Source organism: Nymphalis io, chromosome 22, assembly GCF_905147045.1.
Source record: "Nymphalis io chromosome 22, ilAglIoxx1.1, whole genome shotgun sequence".
In the NCBI taxonomy this organism is placed as follows: domain Eukaryota; kingdom Metazoa; phylum Arthropoda; class Insecta; order Lepidoptera; family Nymphalidae; genus Nymphalis; species Nymphalis io.
Window position 1 is genome coordinate 3,488,922 of NC_065909.1, and position 16,112 is coordinate 3,505,033.

At 32.7% G+C, this 16,112-nt stretch overlaps 4 protein-coding genes across 12 annotated transcripts in view; 2 read left to right on the forward strand and 2 right to left on the reverse strand.

Annotated features, from left to right (window-relative positions):
- LOC126777054 (heparan-alpha-glucosaminide N-acetyltransferase-like) overlaps window positions 1-16,112 on the forward strand; it is a 102,400-nt gene that overhangs the window by 75,124 nt on the left and 11,164 nt on the right. The gene's annotated exons all lie outside the window — the stretch shown is intronic.
- Window positions 3,086-6,332, reverse strand: LOC126777066 (uncharacterized). 2 transcript variants are annotated; one of them, XM_050499927.1, is made up of 3 exons: window positions 6,083-6,332; window positions 5,043-5,189; window positions 3,086-4,427 (listed from the first exon to the last, which is right to left on the reverse strand). In XM_050499927.1, the coding sequence occupies exons 1-3, from the start codon at window positions 6,147-6,149 to the stop codon at window positions 3,106-3,108; spliced, it is 1,536 nt and encodes a 511-aa protein (XP_050355884.1). In that variant the 5' UTR covers window positions 6,150-6,332; the 3' UTR covers window positions 3,086-3,105. The 2 variants fall into 2 exon arrangements, with proteins under 2 accessions (XP_050355884.1, XP_050355885.1); XM_050499928.1 differs by lacking the exon at window positions 6,083-6,332 and adding an exon at window positions 5,609-5,627.
- Window positions 8,446-12,318, reverse strand: LOC126777035 (uncharacterized). Of its 6 annotated transcripts, none has more exons than XM_050499874.1 (6): window positions 12,223-12,318; window positions 11,791-11,864; window positions 9,815-11,727; window positions 9,599-9,735; window positions 9,194-9,327; window positions 8,446-8,758 (listed from the first exon to the last, which is right to left on the reverse strand). In XM_050499874.1, the coding sequence occupies exons 2-6, from the start codon at window positions 11,852-11,854 to the stop codon at window positions 8,514-8,516; spliced, it is 2,493 nt and encodes an 830-aa protein (XP_050355831.1). In that variant the 5' UTR covers window positions 11,855-11,864; window positions 12,223-12,318; the 3' UTR covers window positions 8,446-8,513. The 6 variants fall into 6 exon arrangements, with proteins under 6 accessions (XP_050355831.1, XP_050355833.1, XP_050355834.1 ...); XM_050499876.1 differs by lacking the exon at window positions 12,223-12,318 and having other exon boundaries at window positions 9,815-10,225; window positions 10,301-11,727; window positions 11,791-11,951; XM_050499877.1 differs by lacking the exon at window positions 11,791-11,864.
- Window positions 12,039-13,898, forward strand: LOC126777092 (uncharacterized). Of its 3 annotated transcripts, none has more exons than XM_050499980.1 (3): window positions 12,039-12,113; window positions 12,769-12,913; window positions 12,987-13,898. In XM_050499980.1, the coding sequence occupies exons 1-3, from the start codon at window positions 12,099-12,101 to the stop codon at window positions 13,880-13,882; spliced, it is 1,056 nt and encodes a 351-aa protein (XP_050355937.1). In that variant the 5' UTR covers window positions 12,039-12,098; the 3' UTR covers window positions 13,883-13,898. The 3 variants fall into 3 exon arrangements, with proteins under 3 accessions (XP_050355937.1, XP_050355939.1, XP_050355938.1); XM_050499982.1 differs by lacking the exon at window positions 12,039-12,113 and adding an exon at window positions 12,364-12,494; XM_050499981.1 differs by lacking the exon at window positions 12,039-12,113 and adding an exon at window positions 12,503-12,687.

Below are 16,112 nucleotides of genomic sequence, written 5' to 3' on the forward strand. Positions count from 1 at the left end.
TCTTGCTAGGGTACATCCTAGTTAATAATAACCAGTTATAAAACAAAAACAATCTTCAAGCATTTTTAAATTACAGATCCAAAACTGTACAACTTTTCGATTTTTAATTTTGATTCTTTAAGTTACTCGCAATTTTTTTGTAAAAATCACTATGGCTCTTATCGTGCGGATCATTTTAAAAACATCTGCGTTTCCTTAGCTATCCATCGGTAAAATTAGATAACAAAGAGACCAGGTAGGAAATTCTAAGAAATGCTATTGTTAAGAAATTAAATCTGGATCAAAGACAAAAGGACCTCAATGCAAAGTAGTTAAAGATTATTTTTAATAGGGGTAATAGGTAAAAAAGGAGAGATAAACCAGAGCTGTTTGTGGAATACTGTTATTAATTCCTTTGAATTTACCGTCATTTTTTCTAATTCCCTTTTATCTCATTTCTTTTAGGAATAAGAGTAATAAAACCTTGTCGGGGTACATAATACTCACTGTACTTGCACTGCTCGTATAGTGTGGACGCGCTTTAGTGAATATTGATCTCTTAATTTTTTGAAAAAAACCGCTTCGTTTACTGGACTCTGTTTCTTACAATTTCGTGACTCGGCTAGCTAAAAGGAATTTGTGATTTGTGTTTATGATAACTTGGCGCGTAAAAAGGACTATTATGGCTGCAGAACAAAATTCTTCTCGTCGTCCGTACTCTAATGAGGAATACGCTGACATCTTATTTTGCTATGGATATTGTAACGGTGACGCCGCAGCTGCTCGTCGTGAGTATAATCGTCGATTTCCAGATCGCCGGACACCTGACAATAGTGTCTTTATTGGTGTGTATCGTCGAATTAGAGAAACTGGTCGCGTGCAAAGGAGACAATCTGATTCCGGACGCCCTCGTGTCCGTTCTCCAGATGAAGAAGATGTAATTATTCGTCATTTTCGAGAGGACCCTACAGTTTCCACCAATATTGTGGCAAACCGACTGGGCGTATCTCAATGGAGAGTCTGGTTTACTGTCCACGCGGCTGGATTGTATCCCTATCATTACACACCCGTACACGTGATTGAAGAAGGAGATCCTGCAAGACGTTTAGATTTTTGCCGATTTATGCTACACTGTGATGCAGAAAATCCCAATTTTTTGAGAAAAATTTTATGGACAGACGAGTCAAAGTTTGACAAAGATGGTATTACTAACTACCACAATATTCGATATTGGTCTCAAAAAGAACAGGGAAACCCTCACAAAAAGCGATTAAGCGGTTCCCAAAGACGTTTCTCGGTAAACGTCTGGATGGGGATTATCAATGATAATCTTATTGGGCCACATTTCCTACCTGATAACTTAAATGGTGAAAGTTATGAAAGCTTGCTTAGAGAAATCCTGCATGAGTTACTCGAAAATGTTTCGCTGAAACTTAGGCAGAGAATGATATTCCAGCATGATGGTTGCCCCGCACACTTTCGAATGTCCGTAAGACAGTGGCTAGACAGCAATTATCGTAATAGATGGATTGGCAGAGGAGGACCAATCCCATGGCAAGCGAGAAGTCCAGATTTGACTCCGATGGACTATATTATGTCTGGGGGCATATGAAAAGCCTGGTTTATGATGTTTCACCAGTACAAACAATTGAAGAACTCAAAACAAGAATAATGAATGCTGCAAATTCTATTCGACATAGCTTGAGTAGTGTTGTAGTAAAAAATGAATTAAGAAAAAGAATGCGTATTTGTATACGAAATAGGGGATCTCATTTTGAACACGAATTATGAATAATAAACAGTGTAATTTCGAAAGTATGGAGTAACTAAAAAGATTAAGTATTTTGTTTTTGATTTAAATTCAAAATTGCAATGACAGCTCTGGTTTATCTCTCCTTTTTTACCTATTACCCCTATTAAAAATAATCTTTAACTACTTTGCATTGAGGTCCTTTTGTCTTTGATCCAGATTTAATTTCTTAACAATAGCATTTCTTAGAATTTCCTACCTGGTCTCTTTGTTATCTAATTTTCTCCTGAGTTTATGATTGTTACTGTACTTTTTATGTACCGATGGATAGCTAAGGAAACGCAGATGTTTTTAAAATGATCCGCACGATAAGAGCCATAGTGATTTTTACAAAAAAATTGCGAGTAACTTAAAGAATCAAAATCAAAAATCGAAAAGTTGTACAGTTTTGGATCTGTAATTTAAAAATGCTTGAAGATTGTTTTTGTTTTATAACTGGTTATTATTAACTAGGATGTACCCTAGCAAGAAATACAAAAAAAAAAAATAGGGAAAATACGTTGATTTTTTTTTTTATTGAATTTTAGAATCTTAAACATCCTTTAAATAAAAAAAATATTAAAAAATTAATAACTCGAAAACGATACACTTTTGCATAAGCATTTTGGGGGTCATTTGATAGCTGTTGTCCTGAACTATAACCCTTTAAAAGGATCGTGACATATTACCCTGTAACCCTGTATAATCTCCTCCAGACCGATTTCGGCCACGGCGGCCAAACTCAAAAGAGATTAGCCAATTATGCAGGAGATATTATAGTGCGCAAGTTTGTGCGCAAATACAGGTGCACTCTCTATTCCTTAACTTTCATAATCCGATGGGACGGCAATCCGACACGAGTGGAAAGTGTTCAGGCGCAGGACCAACGGCTTTACGTGCTTTCCGAGGCACGGGAGTGTACACACTTCCAACTTCCAGACGCTGGGCTGCTACTGAAAATTTTCTGACAGAAACTTTTTAGTGGCCCGACCTGGGAATTGAACCCAGGACCTCCGGGTCTGCGGCCTTACATCAAGCCACTAGACTAACGAGGCAGTCTGGCTATATGACTATATATTATCTGTGTTTCTAACCATCCGTCATCGGTTACACACATCGCTGAGCGCGGAAAAATAGAATATATATTGGAAATGGTGCGAAGTTAAGACGGTGTATCAACTGTGTGTGCATATCGAGCTGATATATAATATATATTATTTAATTTGTTATACCGATCATACGCATTGAGTTAAAGCACGGTTAAAGGGTGAACATTACAGTAATCATAACAAAAAGGGTTAAAAAGAAAACCCTGGGTATCATCACGTTGTATATTCCTAAACATATTCCTTAACACAGTTATTAGTTGTACATATAGCATTGCCATTTGACAAACAGAAACACAAGTTACAATCTAATTTATAGGAATGGCCTACCGGGCAAGCTTCCTCATTTTCCATATGTACCGGGACTATATTTACCGAGAGAGTATCTGTGGAACGCTTGATACAGACCCTGGATGTGCACATATAAGTTTTACCATCTGATAAACAGCGACATACATTACAATTATTTTGGTATTCGTGCAACGGTTCGCAGTAACCATTTTGTGATTCGACTGATTTTAATTTTGTTGGTTTCATCCTTTCCTTTATTACAAGATTCTGAACGCAATTGTCATGTATTTGACAGACTTGATGCTTTATTTTATCCTCTATATAACAATAACACAGCTTACAATCCAGTTCATAATATAACCCTTCAACGCAATCATGTTTCTGGCTTTCAATTGGACTTTGGTTGCTGCAATTTTTAAGTGTACAGTCGACAACTTTGATGCCACTTCTTAGTTTAACACATTTGCACGTGTTGCAATCTATTTTGTACTGCGTACCGGATAAACAGCTTTGCTCATCAGGTGGCGGTTTTGCATTCCTCAATTTAATAGTCTTACTTAATTTGAATTGTGATTTTAATTTCACGTTTCGCGGTTGGATGCATTTCTTTGCGGTGCAATACAGATTGAGTTTTCTATCACAATGGCAATAATTACAGACTATCTTGAATATTTCGCCGATTTTCTTTCCGTTGCAGTAACTTTTATAGTTCTTTCTAGCTATTGGTTGCTGATTTATAATTGTCATATTATTTTCATTTTCGGACTTACATTTTTCACAAATGAGTCTATTATTTCCAATACAATCGCACTTCATACAGCCGAGTTGATATTTGATTTTAATATTGCACGTTGCATATACTTCTATATTTTTAATATCTTTATTATTCTTTTGGGAATCTGCTATCAGCGCTGGCCCATCATTTACTTCTAAAGCTGGATCACCCTCATCACATTCTTTCTTTGTACATAGCGCCGGATCTAACGAGCCTGTAGATGGACAAAAACAGACGTTGCAACCAATGAGGTAAAGCTTGGTTGGAGTACACGATTCGTTACTGGATATTGTTGTTTTTCCTGTAAGTTCAACTGAGTGAAGAACTCTGAAGATATCCCTACAAACTGGATTAGGCCAGTTGCCATCTTGATCGCAAACACACAAAATGGTCCCACGTTGATAATGTACTCCTGGTGAGCAGGGTGTTGCTTTAGAACGCCACGAACCTCGTCCTTCCATTCCCACGTCTATATCTCGAATGGCATCTGTTGAATTAAAAAGTTATTTGTACATACACAAAATTGTATGTTCATATAATTTAGTTGACAATGAAAAAATATAATTCGCACTAGCGTTAAAGGTTTCTGATAATATACATAATCGTATAATGAATACATAATAGATAATTATATATACATAATAGATAATTGTCTATGAAAACATTACTAGGCAACGCAACGCCAGGTTTTATTTTGACGATAATAAAGTAGTATTCTTAATTGTATATAAACAGATCGGTTTCACTTTTTAACAATTAATTCTTGTTATACAAGCTGCAACGTACACAAATATTTCTTTATGCTCGTTTCTATTCTTCCTTTAGTTTTCTCCTTAAGTTAAGTCTTTTTGTTTTCTTTTTTAAATCAAAAATGCGTTGTCACTAATATTGTTACTATACCGTTTGTATATTGTGTGTATTTAATTATTGTTGTGATTGTTATATAATATGCTTTTCTGTTTTACTTTATATTGTTTGCTAGAATAAATTTCATATACCCTGTTACCTGTTCGCAGTTGTGCAAATAAATATAAATAAATAATTAGTCGAAGTATATGAAGGGTATCATAAATAATAAACAAATTATTAAAATAATTAATACCTTTAAAGTGCCCAAACATATCGATTTCCTCGCACACGCGTGCTTTACATTGATACCTCTGTCTGACGTCACACCAACACCAATTGCAATCATTCAAAACGACGGAACGTTTCTTACATCGTTCACTCCATAGTTTATCTTCAAGCGCTGAAAAAATATCAAGATCCATATATGGTGTATGAAAACGAATGAAAACAGCGCCATCTAATGACAAAAAGAGGAATTCCATGCAAATTGCAGTTAACTTCAACACTTATCGACAACTATTGTCAGCTAACTTCTGCTCTATTGGAGGCATCGATAGCAGCGACGATTAGGACCACGAATTGGTAGGACGACGAAACCACCAGATTTGGCGACTACACAGATATGACACACCTGGACTAGACGTACCAACCGGAGCTGAACGCCACTGGGTCAAGTATGACCTTTCAGGCCAGGTATAGACACGGAAAATAAGCCGGGGAGGATAAGGACTGGCTTTTTGCCCGTCAGAACGATCCTTAACACATCGTCAACGAATATGGAAAGCAACTCGCATTAGGAATTAAGATTAATAAACTTACACCGGGACCGTTTACGTCACACACGAAAGGTCACACGTTTAACATGGAAAAGTGTTTTTAGTATCAATTTTATAGTGTCGTAATTTGCCTTCAGATTTCAATACGATCATGATTTCTTAATTTTGTTTAATTATGTTTTTTTCGTAAATATATTCTTATCTACGTAATTTCTCATGTGTATACACATATACATATTACATATATACAATTATTGGTCTGTCTCTGTGTGTCTAAGTAATAAATGTCTTGACGGATTAAAGTCAAATAAAAATTTTGTTGTGTCTATGATTCTAAGCTACGCTAAGATTTAAAAAAAATCTATATTTAAGGATCAAAATGACTCATATTCTCTTATGGGTGTAGTGCTCAAAGAAAATTACAGAATATGTACCTGATAATAATCGTAATATAATAAAGTGAAAAAATCGCACAATCTATGTAAATGAAAACAAAATAATAAACATTTTTACTCACGTCTTTGATGTGAGTATGATAAAACTCCAATTAAGCGGAACAGTAGAAAAACTAATAAGAAATACATCGCAAAATTAATTACAATTTACGATTACTACAAAAAAGGTTTTTATATAAATAATATCATAATCAGAGTCTAATGCTTCGAGCTTTTGTCACTAGCCAAACTCTTATCATTTTTATTTTTTTATAATAAAGCTTGAAATTACTTTTTAAAAAATATCCTCGGTACTATTAATTAATTAAAACTAATAAGATTCGATCAATCAAATTCTCTATCAGCCATAAAACAGTCAACAATAATTAAATTTATGTTATTAGATTTTGATTGTTTTTAGATACAATTTTGTTTCCAAGAATAAAAGAAAACATTTATCATCGCGTGTTCTTTTCGCTTTATCTAACGGTTTATTTATGGTGCATATTTTATTTGATATTAATAATAATTGCTATTTCACTCACGGTTGTAATAAAAGCGATCCAGTGGCGCAGTGCGAAGAGACGGAGATGATACCGCTGGTTTTTTAACGGGTATTACGGTGCACTAAGGCGTACTAGGTGTTCTAGGCCGATGAGTCCCGCATATAGGTGGTTGAAACGCGTAAATACGTTATGCCAGCGAATTAAAAAAAATAATTGTAATGCAAGCCATATATATTGTTTTATTTCATTATATATATCATATTTTATAATATATATCTTTTATAGCTAACATCTGAGTGAGATCTTGTGGATAAGAGGTAAACCATTGTAAGAGGTCACCGTGTTACACTTTGGTCTCGTCTCCGTATCAAAGTCTCGGGCGATATGTTATCGTAAAACGCTGTGTGTACATGATCGAGAAATTCACGTTCAAGAAGATTAGTTACCGACAACTACCGCGTGATGCTATTCTTGTTTAATAGTGGATCGAACAATAAGAAATATATAATAAATTATTTGATAAGATAAGTTTAAATGAAATTCTACATTACATCGATATGGGGACAGTAATTGGTTATGTTATTGCCACCACTTTCGTAGATAGAAGCGACATGATATTATTCTCAAATTACGAACATAAGTAATCAATTAATATTAGCATTTGAAAAAAAACTATGACAATGTCAAAAAAATAAAAAAAAATCATCTAACCTGCCAAACAACGAACTATAAAATTAAATAAAATATAAAAAAGCATCCTAACATCAACCCGCCACTCTAAAGATGCTCCATACATCTATATGTGTTCAGGCGTTTAAAAGTTAAGGTGGATGGGAGCAACTCACGAATGAATCTTGAAAAAATACACAACTTTTTTGGCGGTCGTGTAAAAATATTTAAAAAAAAGCATAATAAATAAACACTTACGTACTTATAATATTATTAAGGATTAAACTAGCTACGAAATCTATTTGAAAGAGCGTCACGGTAGCATGCGCAAGCGTTCCCGTGGCGTACGCAAACGGAAAACACTCGGCGCCTTGGACACCGGCGTGTGCCACACACTGTTCTCGTGGAGGAAACGCGAAAAAGGTATCAAGTCTATGAGTACATTGGTAACAGAAATACTGGTTCATTTTACACTTTTTAAGCAATTGAAACTGATTCTATTATTCTAAATATGCATTATCCTTTTAATATGCCCATATGTTATCAAATTTAATCATAAATATATATTATGCACATAAAAGAGTTAAGAGCAATTCATTATGACATTATATACAATGCCCATCTGTATTAGCATTTTACCAATTATCACACAAAAGCATTTACCTTTCATAGTTCTACATGGCTTACAATTAATTTAGTATAAGAATTCAATTGCTGGTCTATTCTACAGCAGCTAAATTTCTAAGAGTCAAGCTATCGAGTGACGTAACAGTACGCCCCTGTTGCGTTAATGGAGTAAGCTTTTACTGGTTGTAGGGCTTTGTACAAGCTCGTCTGGGTAGGTACCACCCACTCATCAGATATTCTACCGCAAAACAGCAGTACTTGGTATTGTTGTGTTCCGGATTGAAGGATGAGTGAGCCAGTGTAATTACAGGCACAAGGGACATAACATCTTAGTTCCCAAGGTTGGTGGCGCATTGGTGATGTAAGCGATGGTTAACATTTGGTGACCACTTACCATCAGGTGGCCCATATATACATATATACGTCTGCCTTCCTATTCTAAACTATCTTTTGAGACACCTTGTACAAAAGGAATATTATAAACTTATGTAATAAACTACAAAGTTGACCATTATTTTAATTATCAATTCAATGACATGAATTATTTTCAAATTACATAAATACGAAGTTATTAAAGCATATAAGCCTTCCATCATGTTCTGATTTCGAATTTAAATTACTTTGGTAAAAGAAAAATATTATAAGGATCAGTAAATTTAATATCGATTATATAAAACAAGTTTTAATTAAATCACATTATATCAAGACTCATTTAATTTTCCACCTTATTCCCATTCAAAAAATTCGGTTTTGCATTAACACATTTCTCTTCCTCGCTTTTATAGCAGTGTTCCTCTATGATTACATTTTCATTTTCACACTCGCATATAAAGCATTCGTCTGAAATTTTTCCCGGCTTCTGACATTTATGTATTGTATGATTTAAATGTTTTATTTTTAATGTCAGTTGTGTTTCTTTAATTTTTATATTTTCAACTACGCTTGTAAGTGAGGTAACTGCAATTTAATTTAAAATATAAGTAAATGTGACATTTTTAATCTTCCTTTCTTCGGGCTCTGCATTTTTTTTTATTTATTTTGAACAATTAGTATGTATCACAAACAATATATACGATAGTAACTACAATAATATTAAACTGTGTCGTTGCTCCTAACGCCCTCCAATTCGACAACACATTTAGTTATAATTTGTTCAATATAAACAATAACAAATACAAAAGAATTTAACAAAAACATTAACATTTATTGGTCCCTTTGCTTAAAATTAAATTAATTTTACAACCAAAATATAGTAACACTAAATATCGATGCTTAGCGATCGAGTACGTAACGAGAAGTTGATATTTACCCGTTATCGTGCACGAAAACTTACCGCCAATGTATAAAGTGACTTCTTTTTTTAAATATAATATAAAATGTATATTAGTATACCATTTTTCGTATTTCTTCGGCCCATGGTCAGGTAATTGAATCCAGGGTAGGCTTCTTCACAATAAAACGATTTGGGTAGCGGACGACAAAAATTATTAATGTTTCCAATATATGGGCAGATACACTGCCTACACCTATTTTTAAATTATAAATTTAGTTAGCTACAAATATATACAGTTAATATTATTATGTACATTTTTATGTATTTCTGAACAAGTAGTCATTTTATCAATATTAATATTATAAATGGGAAAGTAACTCTGTCTGTTAACCTTCCACGGCTAAACCACTGAACCGATTTTGATAAATTTAGTACGGAGCAAGCTTGAACCCCAAGCTAGGACTAACTTTGTCCAACAAATGAAAATATTACTTAAATATACATAAGATACTTAAATAACTTACCTGATTATGTACGTAGTTCCAGGCGTGCATTCCTTCCTTTCGGCGCTTTGCGATATATTATATATGAAGCATGTATTATGGATTTCTCTATTGACTCTGATCCTAGGTCTCCGATATGGTTTACTTTGCCTACCATCCTAATTAGCAATAACACAGAACTTAAATTAAAACATAGAAATATCTAAAGACAGATATGCACAGGAAACTTTACTTTACCCATTTTCTCAAGGTATTAATAGAGATATCTGAAGAGATGTTCCCTTCTTCGCTTTTCTCATCACAGAGTAATGGTTCGCAGTTTGCATAAATCTTCAAACCTAAATCAGGGCACACACAATAATCACATCCCATTGCAAATTCCTCGCCCGGAAAACATAAATCCAATTTCCTTGTTGTTTGATCACGGACTTGGTTTTGCATTAGGCTCGGTGTTAGTTCAATGGTGTTCCATGGTAGGGTACCGCATGTGCTATTAGTGCATACTTTGTCGGCTTTATTACCATTTCGCGGACAAACACATACTTTGCATTCATCACTAAACAACTGACCTGGTTCACAGTCATTGGTCCTCAAAAAACTCTTTTCACATTTATTCTTCGTGCATTTATCTACGTTTTTAAGTCCATCCTGTGAACAGTAGCATACATTACAGTCGACTTCATAATAAGCAAGTGGATCACATGTGAACTTATCATCAATTACTTCGAAGCTGTCATAGCAAATATTCTTGGTGCACGCTCTGTCAGCTAATTTTCCGCTTTCGGTGCAAATACAAAAATTGCATTTTACTTTTGATATAGATCCGGGTGTGCAAGTTCTGTTCGGTTCTTCAACGGAATTTTGAGACGAGTGTAGTTTATGTATCTCTTGTATTTTTTGTTTAACTTCACAGTCATCGTATGTACACCATTTAGGATCAATCTTGCCGTTCTTGAAGCAGTAACACGTATTGCAATCAATGTTGACAAATGTATTTGGTTCACAATTCATATTTTTTGGAAATTTCATGTGAGATGCTTGAGGTACTTGGTTATAACGTTCAATAACAGAAGTGCAAAGCTTATTTTTATCATATTTTTCATTATTATCAGGACATATACAATATCTACCATTCTTGTAATATATTTCATTTGTCTTACACGTATCATTAGCTTTAATACTATTAACTTTGCTTTTATTTATAAGATTATTGTCAATCAGACTATCATTCAAAACTCTTTCTAAAACATTTAATTTACTGTGATATGAGCAATTTCTAGTACAATATGTTTCATTAATCAAACCATTGTTAGAACAAAAACATTCCATACAAATTGGTACCAATTCACCAGTTATACATGATTCACTTTCAGCATTATATTCGAAATCAGATGTTACAGAGCAATTCAGTTCAATACAAGAATTTTCATTTACAGTTTGGTTTGAACAGTCACAATAAAGACATTTAGGTGCAGTAAAAGTATACGGAGTGCATTGATTTGAAACGCTTCTCAAAATGTTCACTTGTCTGGATTTATCTTTGCAATTTGCTTTTATGCAAAGTTTATCATTTGGTACACCAGTATTTGGACATCGACAGATGTTGCAATTATCTCTATAAAGTGTGCCAACGATACATTTACTCTGGTGTGCTTGCGGTTGACATTTCCCTAAACACTTATCAACGACAAAATCACCATTTTCGGAGCAAAGGCATTGAAGGCATGAAAATAAATACATGACGCTAGGTATGCAGCTTATTTTGGTAATTGTTGCGATGTCCATAGTCTTCGAGTCTACGTTACATGATTTGTCAATAGAACATTTTGCGTCAAACGATATCCCTGATGCTGGACAAATGCAAAGACTACAATTGACATAGTATGATTGGAACGGCGTGCAACTTTGGCCATATTCAGACAGACTTTGAGTGAAAGATTTTGTTGTGTTATAACAATACGCACTGGTGCAATGAAGTTGATTGTTGTCTTTACAAATACATTGCTTACAGCCTTGCCATATTATTTGACCAGTTTCACACGATTGCCTTTGAGGTATCGTTTTGCAATTATCCTCAGTCCACCTACCTTGATAATTGCAAAAGCAAACACGACCGTTTAGTATAAAATACGTATTCGGCACGCAAACACCTGTGAAAAAAAAATGTTACAATCAAGTTTTTTTTTTTTCAAGATATATTACGGTTAACTTACTCTGTGAATTTATTTTATGTGGAAGATGTGATAATAAAAATATAGATAGCACACCATGAAACATATTCTGTTATCTAAAAGAAAAACATATTTTTAACGTAAATGTTCGATTATAAAATTAATTTCACGCTTAAAATGTTTTAAAAATTGACTCGTGAGTAATAAAAGGCATTATTGAAAAGATTTTTATTAATTTAGCAATCTGCGTTAAAAAGTTATAAAATTGTTTATGTATAAGTGGAATTAAATTAAAAAAAGTTCCTCATTTTATGCTTACGATTAATAATCGTTTAAAAGCAAATTAAAAAATGAATTTGACCGTGGTATGTTAGCAAGCAATTGATGAAAAATTATATCCAAACATATAATATATAATAATATAATTTTATATAAATATAAAAATACTGGGATAGCGTATCTATATACTTTTACTTTTTTAATCTTATGTCCAACCGTAGCCACAGACAATATTAACTTTATTGGCAGTTTTATTCAATTTCGTATTAATCGATGAAATTCCAACGTTATCTTTTAAATCTAAATACTCATAAGTTATAAAATAAACAATTACATTTCGAATTATTTTTCAAATAGGTTCGAATTCCATAAAATTGTTTGGATAAGTGTGATCATAATATTAACTCTAGCTTAATGTTTGGGTCACGTGCAGGGCAGTTTTGCGGCAATTTTTCTCGAGTCGGCAGGTATAGTGAAGAGGTTACCCTGGCATAAGCCTTACAAATCTTTGCAACACAAATTGAAATGATAAAAAATATAGCATTGAAATAATAAAATATTATACATAAATGGCAAAAATTATAGACGATTTCTTTACATGTGAATATGAAAATGTAATCATAGAAGACTATTGCTATAAAAGTGACGAAAAGTATCGTGGTAATGCAATTACAACATTATTCAATCAGAATAAAGTTGAAAATGAAATAATTGTTGTTATCTAATAACAACTTGTTACAGTTAAGCGAGATCGATATTAAATCAACGCTTCATATAAGCTCGTTTCCTTTACCGCAAAAACACAATATTAGTTATACAGATACTATGGTAGGATTATCTTTGTTAATAATTTTATATTCATGCCATTTATATATTATTCGTGTCGGTAAGTAAAGCAAAAAAGACCAATTCTTTTTTTTAAATAATACATAAATAATATGGTTTTTTTTATTTATTAGAATCTGCGGTCTGTGAAGCAAATGAAACATACAAATCTGAAAACATTACTTGCATTTGTAATGAATTCGGAGAATGGCCAAATAATCAATGTCGTGTACATTTTAAAAAGCTAAATAGTTACAAAATAGATTGTAAACCAGGAGAACTTATGTTTATTGAATGCAATGTCTGTCGATGCGGTGAAAATGGCAAGGTAGATAGAGATCAATGTACGAAGCACGAATGTAATGCAAGCAAAGTTAGACGGTCTAATGTTTTAGAAACTCGATGTGAACCCAACAGGTGGTACTCATTTGCTCCTTGTCGTATCTGCTATTGCATAAATGAACATAGGTTAATATGCAATAATAAAAATGAAGGTATAAAAGTAAACCTCGGTAAGTATGAATTAAGTGAATGTGATAATCTTATGTTAGATATGAAAGAACTCAAGAATGAAAAAAAGCCTTTACGATATGGCGAAAAAAAAGAAAACTTTCATAAAAAAAATAAGAAATCTAGCATTGAATTAGATGAAAACGAAGACGAGAGTGATGAAGAAAGTAATGCTAAATACAATCAAGTAACAACCAACAAAGCAAAAAGTAAACGTAATAAAAATAAAAGTGATTTATCTAAATCTGATAAGTTGAGGATGAAAAAACATGAACTGAGCAAAGTAACCTTAACTGATGCCAATTGGGAGGGATCTAAGCATCTGAGTAAAAATCAAAACTTAAGATTCAAACTGCCTAATGTATTCGGCAATTTGTTGAATTTAGTGTTAAGAAAATCAATGGTTTCTCTTAATTCAGGAAGTAATTGTAAGCCAGGCAATACAATGAAACTTCAATGTAATACTTGTTTTTGCTTAACAAATGGTAAAATGCTGTGTACTGAAAAAATATGTAAATAAATGACACAAAATTGTCTTGGCTTTTTTATCATTTATCTATCTAACTGGTCAGCAGTGGCAGATGGTTCATCTGCCTTTTTATCTTATTTAATAAAAATAAATGAATTGACTTCTTTATTTGAGTAAAATCTTTACATTCTGTTACTGATTTATTTTAAATAGTGGAAGATGAAATATCAACCAAGCCTGATACTATTATAAGTGTTTTTAACAACATTAAAAACGAAATCAATACTCTTAAAATAGATTTTATATCTGATAATCTGAAAAGAATATCGATTCAGTACGATTATCGATTCTTAAAATATGGAGGTTATAAACTCTTTGTTTTATTTATTTATTTATTTATTTATTTATTTATTTATTTATTAGGGAAACATACAGCATATCGTATATTACAACTTAATATAATAATCATATTTTAACACTTATGCCAGTTAAGTTTCCACTACTGTTTTAACAGGGAAGTGGACTAATTTTGATGTTACATAAAATATAACTATTTATGACAAAGTAAAATTTTAACGTAAATATGGTTATGGTTAATTACTAATAAGTATTTTTCACAAGATTATAAAATTTACTTAAACTATTTTTAAACAGATCAATGTGGTTGTATTTTCTATTATGACTATTACAAGATCTTAGAATAAAAGAATTTTTGAAATAATTAGTTTTATAAATGGGTATTGAAAAAGTATCCTGAGAGCGAGCGTTAAAACGAGGACACTTAAATAAAATCTCACTGAGCAGATATGGAGAATCAATTAAATTATTTAATATTTTGTAAAGAAACATTTGGTCTCTTTGTTCTCTACGTTCTTCAAGTGGCATAAAAACAGAGTCAGGAAAAGTAAATTTGTATCGCAACCTCCTGATAAATTTGTTTTGTATATTTTCAATTAAGTTGACATATTTTGCATATTGTGGATTCCAAACAGTTGACGCATACTCTAAATGTGATCTAACGAAAGCATTGTACAAAATTACAAAGGTATGAATATTTTTAAAGTCTGCCCCTTGCCGAAAGATAAATCCAAGCATTTTATACGACTTCATCACTATTTCCTCAATATGCTTATCGAATATAAGTTTGTTGTCTAGTTGTACCCCAAGGTCTCTCACCTCGGTTACCCTTTTTAATTTAGTATTAAATATGGAATAGTCAAAAATTATTTGTTCTTTTTTTCTCGAAAATGTAATTACACAGCACTTGTCAACATTAAGCTGCAAATTATTAGCAATGCAATATTGTCCTAATTTATTTAAATCCTCTTGTAAATGAAAACAGTCTTGTTTTTTATTATCTTAAAAATTTTAGTGTCATCAGCGTATAATAAAACTTGAGAATTTTTGAAACAATTAGTTACGTCATTAATAAAAATGTTAAAAAGTAAAGGGCCAAGGTGAGAACCTTGTGGTACACCCGATGTTACAGGAATAAAACTAGACGTATATCCTTTAATAGCAACGGCTTGAGATCTTTCGCGGAGATAAGATGTAAGCCAACGTAGAAGGTCACCATGTATACCGATGTTGTTAAGTTTTTGTAATAACAAATTGTGCGATATCTTATCAAATGCTTTCGAGTAATCAGTGTATACGACATCTACCTGGAAACCAACTTCCATAGCACTTAATACTGTATGCAAGAACTCACACAGATTGGACTCAGTGGATCGCTTATTAATAAAACCATGTTGGTTACAGGTAAGTAGAGGCCTTAATAATGGAAATATCGTATCATAGACAATCTTTTCAAAAAGTTTTGGAATAACTGACAATTTAGAAATACCGCGATAGTTTTTTATATCGTTTTTATTTCCAGACTTATAAATCGGCGTAATTAAAGATTTTTTCCAAATAGTTGGTAATAATCCGTTGTCCAATGATTTTTTGAAAAGCATTGTTAAAGGCACACATAACACTTTACTGCAGTTTTTTAAGAAAATGGGATGTATTCCATCTGGACCATAACCCTTGGATGTATCTATGTTCGATAAATATCGTTCTACTTTTTTGTCAACAATCTCGATAGAACTGATGATAGTCTGATTTGCGCTAGTAGAATAGTGATCCATTGTTTGATTTCCACTATTATCCTCAAAAACTGAATGAAAATAAGAATTAAACATATTTGCTATATCGTGTCCATTGTATCCAACTTGAGAGTTAAAATACATTACATTAGGTACAGATGTATGACCTTTTTTAGTCTTTATATAGGACC

Coding starts and splice junctions, on each gene's coding strand:
- LOC126777066 (XM_050499927.1), bottom strand. CDS start 6,149: ATGTATTTCTTATTAGTTTTTCTACTGTTCCGCTTAATTGGAGTTTTA. Junction 5,190..6,082: donor ATCATACTCACATCAAAGAC/GTGAGTAAAAAT, acceptor ATATTTTTTCAG/CGCTTGAAGATAAACTATGG. Junction 4,428..5,042: donor TATGTTTGGGCACTTTAAAG/GTATTAATTATT, acceptor TTAATTCAACAG/ATGCCATTCGAGATATAGAC.
- LOC126777092 (XM_050499980.1), top strand. Junction 12,914..12,986: donor TTTATATATTATTCGTGTCG/GTAAGTAAAGCA, acceptor TTTATTTATTAG/AATCTGCGGTCTGTGAAGCA.
- LOC126777035 (XM_050499874.1), bottom strand. CDS start 11,854: ATGTTTCATGGTGTGCTATCTATATTTTTATTATCACATCTTCCACAT. Junction 9,736..9,814: donor TTAATACCTTGAGAAAATGG/GTAAAGTAAAGT, acceptor ATTGCTAATTAG/GATGGTAGGCAAAGTAAACC. Junction 9,328..9,598: donor GGAACTACGTACATAATCAG/GTAAGTTATTTA, acceptor ATTTAAAAATAG/GTGTAGGCAGTGTATCTGCC.